The sequence below is a fragment of the Eleginops maclovinus genome, chromosome 1 (assembly GCF_036324505.1).
Source record: "Eleginops maclovinus isolate JMC-PN-2008 ecotype Puerto Natales chromosome 1, JC_Emac_rtc_rv5, whole genome shotgun sequence".
Classification (NCBI taxonomy): Eukaryota; Metazoa; Chordata; class Actinopteri; order Perciformes; family Eleginopidae; genus Eleginops; species Eleginops maclovinus.
In genome coordinates this window covers 13481939-13493684 of record NC_086349.1, presented here as the reverse complement: position 1 = coordinate 13493684, position 11746 = coordinate 13481939, and the positions used below count along the sequence as shown (strand labels likewise).

Here is an 11746-nt window from a genome sequence, read left to right as displayed (position 1 = left end):
GATATCTAGGCTTTAAATCTACAAGAAGTCACCATCACCTTGTTTGTCTTTTTTTATCTATGTCATTATGTCAAAAGAGTCTTTCCAAACCATCTGCTCTTGCTTTATGCCCTATTGGAAATCATAACATGTTTTTCATCCTGAGTTGACAGTGTACATTCATCCTGTGATTTCTATGTAAACAGTGGATGTGAGCAATAAAGTGCATTTCGTAAATTGCAAGTCAAGGTGTGGGTTTTTGCCAACAGGAAGGCGTTTGTCATTGAATGTAATACAGCGGTTACACAAGCACACAATAAGTGCAATATTGAGATATTTGTTCCTCAGTTAAGTATTTGTGTTTCATGCATGTACTCCACTATATTTCAGAATCCACTAAATGTCTTTAACAGTGCTGGTTACTTTTAAGATTTTCACATAAAAACATGTTGGTGTGGTTTGAAAAATGTTTAATATACAAGACAGGTAATCCCAACCTTTTTGATCCCGAGACAAAATATAGAAAAACGTGTGTCTGGCAAGAGTTTCTTTTTTTACAATTCAGATGTTAGCAGTTGAACCAAAGAGACATTTTCCTCCTTAACATCTTAGATGGTTCCACCTCAAATGCGACTCAAAAGGAAATATTATCCAGTATTTCACAAATAAGAAAAGTTTCAGTCCAAAGTCTATAAACTGTCTCAAATGTGTGGACTTTGACTTTGTTTTGCTTTCTTTCCTCCTGCATTAATAATCCCATGATTTACCAACTACCTCCTACAGCTACAGCTGTAAATGCTTCTTAAACATTGATGCATAATCTGATAATGTCATTTACAATAATTGAATTACTCACAAAGGGCAACTTCTGAGCAGAACAAGTTATTTTGTTTTGATACTAGCACATGTAGCTGATGATAGGTATCAATAATAATCTTCAATGCAGGACTTGTATTGAGATCTTCATTGGTTCTGCCATTTGTGTCAAAATTGGAAATGCTGACACCAAGTGACCAAACATGATAATACAAACATGTATTTGAATCATTAAGTTGCAGCTGCAATTTAGATCCATTTTGGGGGCTTCTGAAAACTCTTTATTTCCTTGATCAGCTTAATCAGAACATGACGTACATGTGTGCACGCAAACACACTTAGCTGAACCTAATCCTGTGCTTCATATTGAAAGCTAAAGCATTACAAGGATTAAAGTGTCTCAGTTTCTGTATCAGTGAAACTGTCCCATAGTTGGAGACTTTAATCCCCCCCTGCCCCTCCCTTCAACCTCCCTGCCCCCTTTTATATTGGTTTCCCTCAGGACACGTCTCATGTACATTTAAAAGCATCTCTCTCTCTCACAGGTTTAAAGTGCAACTCAGTGTGTTATTTTTCTTTGTTTGCAATTTACTGTAATCCAATGTAACATAATATCCGTCCAAGTGAGAGAATACATTTTATGTAGGTGGTGATTATTTTGATTTCGAGGAAGTAGTTTGTGGCCGCAAACAAAAGGGAAAACTTTGGCGCAGGAGACATTTCCCACCACAATCTTATCGATTTTCAGACAGGAAGGAGTTAGTTTCTGGAAATATAATTAAAAGAGGGCCCTGTACTATTTACGAAATTGTAGGGATCAAAGGATTTGGTTACTGAAAGCTAATGTTCCCCATTGACTGTGCGGTGAAACTAAAATGTATTGACTAAAATGAAGATTGTTTATTTGTATGAACACAGTTTCATAGTGGATTAAGATGGTTGCGTGGTAAATAGATTGTGTGTGTGTGTGTGTGTGTGTGTGTGTGTGCATGATAAAGAGTCAAGGAAGATTATAGCCAAAGGACTTAAAAATGTACTTCCCCTGTGAATTTCAGGGGACATTGAGGCAACCATCTTGGAATAGTGTATCAACTGAATTATATGTAATTTGACTACAAATTATAAACTGCCTTAAAAAAAATGTGCCTTTATTTTACTCTACGATAATTCTGTTTGCAAAATGTAATTATATTGCCAAATCATGCAACTTGAATTGTGGCTATCCCCTATAGCTTGTTGACATTTTTCACAGTAGATTCCTGTAAAAAGCCCAATACACCAAATACACTTTGAAATAAACTTTAATAGATACTTACAAATAAATCTACAACAAGGAATACAAATAAAATGGAAGCGGCAAGCAAGGAAAATAAAGTGTGGCGCAGTGTGTCGGCATCCAGCTGAGTGCTGAAGAAGGACCCAACCTGCACATTAAAAAAAATACTAATCAACAGTTCTATGATATGGCGTCTGACAATCAGATCTTTTATTACATTTGTGCAGCACTTTGTGTGGATTGTCTTTTTCGGTTGTCATGGTGCTCTAAATCTGAAGTTTGAGAATTCAGGCCATTCTACTTGTCTGTTTCCCAAACCCCCTTTACATGTAATAAAACACAAACACTACATCAATGGTTCTCAGCTATGTGTCTTTGAGACCCAAGAGTAGCAGGTTTTCATTACAAGGAACCACTTTAGTGGATATTTCATCGATTAGTTTCCACTCGCTGGCTGAATATGTGCAAACCAGTGAAACCAGCTGATAGAGAGACCGGCTGAATTAAAAACATAAACATCTGCACTCTTGGGCCTGCATAGCATGTGGTTGAAATCTACTGCACTACAAAAAGCAGGAGTGACTTTTAAAAGACGTGATTGTAATGAGAAATATTTCCTGCAGATGCATGCTACAAATAGTCACAGTGACATTATCCTTCTGTTAAAATTGCTGCTGATGTTGTTCCTGTCAGATGTTTTGATAGTTAGCACACTTCCATATTACAGAGACGCCTTACAGTGCAGTGAGAGTCGGAGCTGCTCTTCAGCTGCCTCACAGTGCATTCATCCACACTGCACTACAGACTCACTATGGAGTGGTCAGTATCTCCTGTCCGTGTTCCACAATTTCATTGTATTCATTTTAAAAAACAACACAATTTCGACAAGCAACTATGATTTCATGTTACAATTCTCAATGTGAGAGGTTGACATGTGTGTGCTGCCACCTTGTGGTCAGATGCTGGCAGTTAATTTCTGCACCAACTCTCAAAGTTTGATTTCAATCAAACAATTTAGTTTAAGCAAAAATCAATAACAATTTAAAAAGGCTTCAAGATATAAACTCATAATCTTTAAGCCTGGGGGACACAGAAGAGAGATACTGACCACATGTGCCACATCAACCTAAAAACTTGGAGGTACACCAACATGGTGACTGTCAGGGCATCATCTGGATCAGCATGTGCATAGTGCTCAGTGATTCCTGATTTTATAAAGTTAGAGAGTACAATTGCAAAGAGTCATAAAAACAGCGTAAGAAACTCAAACGGTGTCCAAGACACAGAAGCATACTAGAAGGCTGAGTCAGTCCTTGAGGCTTGAGCAAAGTTGTCAAACGGGTTCAACCCCAGAAGGATCCCAGAGAAACAGGAGAAGGAAATGAGGGTGTGCTGCGGGGTGTGTGACTGTCAGCGGCGTCATTGGTAGAGCAGGTAGTTCTTGAGAGACTCAGGCAGGGGCAATCTATGGATTTCACCCAGGCGGTCTTTTCCTAATGCCACCCTCACTGATCGCCTACACAGGTCCATCAGAGAGAGGGGTTCAGCTGCAGGGAGACAAGAGGGGTGAGAGCATGTTAGGTGTGTTAGCAAGCAGTGTGTATATGTGAATATCCTTTGTTTACTTCTGTAACATAATGACATCACTATGCACTCGCGCTTCCATTGGCTGTGCTCCAACCACATAAATCAATACTTGGATTTTTTTAAAATACTTTCACCACTATACCTTGCCATCAGTCAACACTTTTGACATGGAACTTAAGGGATATATGCACCAAGCCTAAAACTAAGCCACTTCATTGACAAAATCAGTCATTCCCTGCTTAACTATGTGACATTTTACAAACTAAACGAACAACATATTCAATATTCATTCTTAAAGGCAAAAAGGAGTCAGAATGGTGGTTTCAGTTCCCCATCTGAAAAGGTTGTCTGACTAAATCTTATAAATAGAGTAGGTGGTTGAAGTAGGTTTTGCCGCTTGCTCCTTCTAAACAGCAGCTCAGCATCCTTGGTACTTTGCGTCTGGTGGCATGCTGACGTCATCTAACTTACGCAATGCACTGCCTATGGATAAGTACCACATCCCACCTCACTTCAAAAACCAGAGCTACTCCCTGACGAAATTGAGAGGACTGTGAACATCACATCAGACAAGCATAAAAAAGAGAGCACAGAGGAGGCGTGCCCTGCTATCAAAATTGGAATGAAATTATTATAACCTTTACCCTCCATGTTCATGATGAAAAGTGTGGCAAAATCTGATTTGTGTAAGACGACCCCGGTCAATTACGATATTACATTCAAGTAGTGTATGTTTCGAAAACAGGAAAGAAAGTGGAAAGATACAAATAAAAAAAGTATTGGCCCGGGTTATGTGGAGGAATGATATCCAAAAGGGGAAAGTTCACTGATGTGAAACTCACTCTGAAGTGTTGAAATGGCTTTTATGCATATCTCTGCATCTTTAGAGCTTCTTTTAGACAGGCTTAAAAGTAGGTCGAGGGATCCGAGCTGAACATAAAAATCTAATGAGCACAAAGCACTTGGGACATGTGGGTAGTACAGCATGTTTTCATGACAACCTATGTCTCATTTAAAGCTCATAACCCTTGTACCATGAAATAATTGCCATTGATCCAATTTAAATCATTTTGCATCAAATCCTAAATATGATTTGATGTTTTTAACGACAAAACATTAACCGAGGAATCATACCTTAGTTTAAAATCCCCATTGTGACATCATTCTCATGTGAGAAAAAGATGATTCATGGTACAGTTCAATATTAATTGGTATGTAATCTGGACTGTCAGCCAATAATCGAAATATGTCACATTTATAACTTTACATAAGATCCACAAAGGCAGCCATACTGATTGAAATCTGCTCTACAGTAACCTTCTGCAGTAGTACGTCCTGCTTCAACACTATGGCAAACCATAAACTGTCACACCTTTGTTTTGTACGTTAATAAATGCAGCCAGTGGCTGTTAAAGAGTTGGACAAAAAACTCAAAATCACAACTGGGAACAAGAAGTTATTTTGCAAGTCCCAAGTCATGGATTGAATGCTAAACTTTTCTAGTCTTTGCACATTTTGAATATTGCATTCAGATTGTTTTAACAACCACATAGTATTTTGTAAGCGAAATATGTCATCACTGCCATCATTTCTTTTCAGTGTGTGTAGTGAGATAAAATAAATAATTCATTGTTCTAACCTGCAACTTCATTGGAGGTAACCGAAATTGGTTTGAACACAACAGATTAGGGAACGTATTCGACTCGTGGCACAATGTAAATACAGAGATTGGTCATGGAAGGTATAACGTATTTTAAAGTTCAAGTGAAATCACAAATCCTTTGAACCTTCATGTTAAAGTCATTAAATGTGTGCAGCGAGTGTGAGCCATGTGACTAAAGTTTGGCAAAACACTACCACTCATGAAACAAAAGAGAGAAAAAACATTTTAAACTGTGAGAGTTTATACTTACGATCGAGTCCATTTATGTACCGGATTCTTATTTCACAGTGTCCCCACACGGCACTCACCACTGGGTACAGCTTCCTGCCCTTTAGTCCTCTGAATGCCACCCCTAGATAATGTCCATCCACTATGTAACCCAGCGTACCCTCATCCATGTCCAAGACCACTAAAAGGGAGTCTGGTATTATGAAGGTGTCGTCTGGCTCGAGGAAGGCCGGGTAGGTTTTTCCTGGGTGATTCTTGCCGTCGTGGTAGAGTTTACTCCTGCACAGGTCCCAGCCCCAGGACTCTCCGTTGCTTCCTACCAAGGCTGTGTAGCCCACCGAGTGTAGCAGGGCCTCACTTGTAGCCACTCCCACCACAGCGTGCGTGCCCCTCTGGCGCATAGCCCAGCTGATCTCCCACACATGCAGTCCCCGTGTGTAGCCAACACGGCCTCGGATGGCGTCCGTGCTCTGCGCCACAGGGTGCCTGTGAAACACCAGCTTGTTTTCGTCTTTGACGAAGATGTTGAGGGAGCGGTCGTCGTTGTTCCACGAGTGCTGGACCTGGACGTCCACGCTGGCAGGTGGCATGTCCAGCAGCAGATCCAGTCGAGACGGCTTGGTGTGACTCAGGGCCTGGAGCTCCAGCTTCAGGGGGCTGAACGCCGGGTCCCGCATATCAATGGTTTTGATGCCACCTGGGACTTTTTGCCCCATGCTCTGGGTGGTTATAGCAGCACCTTCTTCCTCCCCTTCTTCCGCCTTCTCCTCCTCCTCCCCCCCCCCCCTCCTCAAAGACTAATGGGGGGAGTAATCAGACTCAGACCCTCTCCTCCACTTTGCTCCAGCAACCTAGGTAACAGGTTTGTTGCTCCGCTTCGTCACTAGCAGCACACAGCAAAGGTCACACCAGCTGTTGTTTGAAGCCTTCCTAAAGAGATTAAAAGAAATGAAAGCAGATAAGAGCAGTTCATTATTAACTAGGCTGAATCTTTTGGTTTGGACCAGGAAATGTTTGCAATAGATCCTTGGTAGGACCTAGGTTAGTAGGTCCATATGCCTTTTGGAAATGTTACAGTGCACGTTTAATGGAAAATTCACTCAATGGTTTAACTAGATTCATTTCTATAACAGTAGACAACAGCTTATAGCTGCGGGGCTGTTAAGCAGCCTCAAAAGTGGCTTTGTTCTCATGTGATGTTTAGTGTATAGAAACATAAAGAAGGCAGTGTCCCATGACCTCAGGAAACTGTAATGTAAACAGAAATACCGTTAGCCTTAAAAAACAAGAAAACATCCGCCTGCTGACCATGGGACAGAAGTACAATCACTGTGAACTGAAAATAATCTTAGGCCTAGATCAGTCAGACTGTATGGCCTTGTTTCCCCTCCCTAGCAGTTCTATTTAACGTCAAGCCAACCAAGAAAGACGAGACCAACAAGTTCCTGCCACTCATCTGTCATAAACATATCTCCTAGATTCAAAAGGTTAATGGATTAGACTAGTTACAGAGACTGGCAAAATTACAATGAGCAGTTGAAAAGCTGCTGTTCAACATAGAATAACTAACAGACTGTGTGTGCACACCCGACAAAAAACATTCTAAAACACATATGATGTCAACTCTGTTGTTTTTAAATGTGCTATATAAATAAAGTTGGATTGGATTATCTTTTTGCAAAAAACATGCTATGGCATCAACTAAAAGAGGTATGACCAATTGTGCGAAACGTGGCTTCATCTTAGCACAACTGCCGATGAACCAAAGGAATGTTAAGCATATCAGTGTGACATTCTTACATGAATTTTAACCTTATCTTTAGATCAAAATTAGACCGATGTCTGACAGCAGCCTAAATTAATCCTTTTATCCTCATCATCATCACAAGCTCCTTTATTAGGAGCAGTTTATATCATTTCCATCGAGTGTTTGGAGCTCTACATTTCTGACTGGTAAACACCCATGTTATGATGTGCTCCTTTAGTCATTTAGGATTGGGGCACACAAACAACATGAAACAAACGTTAAACTTGATTTGATTAGTTGTCCTCAGTTCAAAACATTACTTCTCTGCCAACTTCTCTTGGTAAAGCAGAGTCAATCTTAGAATTTGTGATAGCATAATGTATCCAATTTGGCCCGGAAAGCTATTCAACATGAAAAGGAGCACTAAGTAAGCAGCACAAATGTGGATCCCCAGCCCTTCACGGATTGACATGTCTCAGCTACCATTCCCACAACCTCCAAAAATAGGAGGAAAAAGAAAGAGGGGAAAACTCCAGCCATTTCTTATTATATGGTTGTCTAGTCAGAGGGAAACAGGAAAAGCAGTAAAAAAAAACGTCTGGCTTAAAAAAAAAAAATCTGTGTTGTTTGAGGGAGACATGGCTCTTATGAGGCAGGAACAGCATTAGGAAATGGAGAAAGTCCACAATAAAAGCCTGATTCAATCCTGTAGTACTTTACTTTCTCCATTAAAAAATACCATAGTGTTTTTGGGGGACTTGAAAATAATTGTTTAAAAACATATTATAACGTACGTTTACATTTGAATTAAAACCCCACTGAGATTACCTCAGGGCAAAGTCAGGGTATTTTTGTATAAAAAGGGAAAAACTGTTTCAGAATTAGGTATCATTATAAAAACATGAAATGACTGTGGCCCCAGGTGTGACTACTGATGCTCTTTGGTACATCTGCCTGGGTTGAAGCTTGGCTGAAGAGGGCATTGTGTAATGTGGAAAATTGTGCCGCAGTGCTGGGAAGGCCACTGTAATTGAATTGTAGACAAGAGTTCATTGAGAAGTGCTTTGGCTCTTCTTCTAATGCAAGTAAACAACCATTTAAATGGGTCATGTCTCTTCAGTAATTGGAAAACAGGAGGGAAGAAAAAGAAAGCAGCGGGTGGCAAGCATCTGAATGTAAACAATCTCTTTTTGAATGCCTGTCCAGTATTCAGGGCGAGAGAAACATGTTCATTTGCACAGCCTTTGAGCCAGGAGTTTACCATTCCTCCCCCCTGTCGTGGCAAAGGGCCACCTTAAAACACACACACACACACAGCTCTAGTAAATCAAAACTAAAAAGAACAACAAGTCTACCCCATACTTACATTGAACTTAAAAAAAAACAAAACGTACCGACTAGTAGAACAAAACAAGTGTCTTGTGGCGGGAGGGATATATTTGAGATGGGATCCTGGCCTGGCCTGGTTGGGGCTCCTGGGCCCCCGGGTTGGTTTGGAGCTTATTAAAATGCATGAAAGGAAGGGCTTGCTAGATTTGCTGAGCCAAGGAAACACTTGTCTCTATTGTAGACTCAATTTAGACGAGCCCACCTGAACTTAAACCCTAGCTTGTTTGTTGATCTGCTGAGTGCACAAAGCTTTAGGTTTACCAAAGACAGAGTCATCCATTGTATCCATACACAGCTTATGAGGGCTGTGTAGAAAACTGTTGGTAAATAGAAAATAACATCTTGTATGTCCTATAATGAAATTAAAACTTGGGTGGACGCTTGAAAGGGGCTACTTTTACACTTTTTGATCAGTTATAAACAAATCACAAAAACAAAACTTTAAGACGAGAATAAACATTGAACTCACTAAAGACTATATATTCAAGACACTTCAACCTACATTTGTACTTAGGTGAATCTCCATTTTAGATTTTACTAATTAAATCTGTATCTAATCTTAAGACTGCATCTCCATTTAATGGGTACAATTGGTATTCTATTCATTGAATGGTTGGGGTCAGAGACAATGTTGTTGGAAAGACTCAATAGGTATCTATGGTGGCTGATTAATAGATTTTCTCAGGGGGTTATCACATTTTCATTTGGTGAAGAAAAGTGGTAGAGAGACCTTTTTAATCATGTATTATAACAATGCTGTGGAACACTCATATTCACAAGGTTTAAAAACAAGTTAAGAATTTGTATACTGTCCCCGAAAGACCTAAGGCTGGGGAAGAAAATAAATGTCTTTGTTTGGTCCTTTGCAGACAGAGACAGACTATAATCCACACTTAAATAGGACTATAGTAACACCTGGAGTAAAATTCACAAGCTACCCTGCAGCATACAAAGTGATTAAAGCCAACTGCACCTTTACCAGGTTTAATAACACTTTAAAGAATAAATTATTTTAATCAAAACATGTCATATTATTCTGAAATGGGCCAACCAGCATAATGAGTATATTTTGATACTAATACTTCTGTAATTTTACTCGAGAAACATTGTGTTACTTATACTTGTAACAGAGTACTCCTACACTTTGCTACTTCTACTTTACTTAGTACAATATCTGATTACTTCTCCCACTTCTGCTTATGAACCAGTTGAGTTTGTGAGGGCCTTCTGCACAAGTTAACCCATAATAGCTCGTCGTGCTAGCAGCTTATGTAAAAGCAGCCCGATCTTCACATAAACTGTAGTGGGCCAGGTAGCCGCGTGGGCTCATCCCGGTTCAACGAATGTCCACGAGCGACCACAGCCAGGACACAGGACAGAAACAGCGCGTGAATCGAACGGTACCAGACGTGGATTTGGAACGTTGTCTGAGTTTACCTGGAGCTCGATCGCGTTCGAAACGTTACTTAAGCAGCACGAACCGTGTTAGCAGGAACAGCAAACAAACACGGCTCATGTTAATGAGGAGACAAAACAAATCATTTTAAACTGGAAGTATGGGAAGTGACAACCCTTAGCGGGTGTTGTTTTCGGTATAAAGTATGTCATTGTGATGTAAAAAGAAACACTGCAACCGAAACAAGCGCTTCGGCAGCCACCATATGAACAGAAAACAGGAGGGGGAGAAACAGACCTGGTTGAGTTGGGAAACAACAGACAGGATGAGACGGGGGGAGACTTCACAGGCTTCACCTACTCCATCGTAGTTTTCCGTTTCCTTATCGTCTTACCTTTCAGCATTTCAAGCTGGACATGAATTAGGTGAAATGATGATGGCTGCTCTCTAACATCTCTCACATCACGTGATAAAATGCTCCCAGCTGCTATGCTAGATTAGGACCTCCCTACAGACGGGCTGCTGCCCGAGCGAAGTTAGCTTCATGTTGGTATGGCAGTTTATGCGGATGTGATTTTTGTTGTTGTGGCTATACATATTGTTGAAACTAAAACCCATTTAAATGCCACGATAGCCTTGTAACTTTGATTTGAATTGTAAAAAAAAAAACTATTTAATAAAAAAAATCCCAAAAGCAAAAGCAGCACCTGTGTAAAATACAGTTACAATTCAAATCCAATACAAATAACAATACTAAAGAATCAAAACCTAATAAAGAATAATGCTTTAATAAATGCTCAAATTCCGGTTGTTATAAAAGCTAGTCAGAGTTCAAAATGAAAGAATCAAAAACTAATGGCTTTTAAAATTGTAATTTTTACATTTATTTCAAAAGGAGAATATGTATGCAAACACAATTTGGCTTTACAGCTTCAATTTGACACTTGTAGTTGTAGCTACAAAACAATTATCCAAATAAATATTATTATATTAAATAATGATAATAAAACTAATAGTCACCTTTTCCCAAAAAATAAATGTAACACAAAACTTCACTATGCCTGTCCTTATGTAGATAAAATACAAAGCAAGGTAAATCATAAAACCATTCTCGTTGTTTCACAAAAATATACATTGGTTGTATTTGTTCACCTGACTAAAAATAAATATTTATTCTCATAAGAAAAATACTCGCCCAACAATTTCGACCCAACAGAAAACTAACTTCGGTCCAATGCATCCCGAGCACAGGATCCTTTTACCTAAACTGCAGACTACACCGGGTTTACATGATGTCAGGTAGGACATCACACAGCCATTGTTCATTCACCTTAGATTTGAACAGTTATGCAGTTGGTATTTAATTGGTTTCAATTAGTGAAACTATAAAAAGCTGTTTTGAGCCTTTGCCTTGTTTGTGGTACTCTCTGGTGGCTGTTCTTGACTGTGTGTCCTTTTATCTTTATAATAGCTATCCCAAAATCAGTTTTGCAGCTTACTTGTGACAACAATGCATTATTGAAAATGATTATCCCATTATTGGCTGTCCTTAGTATATGATGTGTAATGATGAAAGGAATCATAATTGAACTCTCACACAAAAAGCTATCTATTTCCAAAGCAGCAACTCTCCTTTTCCTCGTGTCCACACACACACACACACAC

General features: G+C 39.5%; 1 protein-coding gene across 1 annotated transcript; it reads right to left on the bottom strand.

Annotated features, from left to right (window-relative positions):
• Positions 1 to 2078: 2078 nt before the first annotated feature.
• On the bottom strand, positions 2079 to 10580 carry spsb1 (splA/ryanodine receptor domain and SOCS box containing 1). Its single transcript, XM_063885686.1, has 3 exons — positions 10379 to 10580; positions 5572 to 6479; positions 2079 to 3618 (listed from the first exon to the last, which is right to left on the bottom strand). Exons 2-3 carry the CDS (start codon positions 6263 to 6265, stop codon positions 3491 to 3493), a joined length of 822 nt encoding a protein of 273 aa, XP_063741756.1. The 5' UTR covers positions 6266 to 6479; positions 10379 to 10580; the 3' UTR covers positions 2079 to 3490.
• Between the last annotated feature and the right edge of the window lie 1166 nt (positions 10581 to 11746).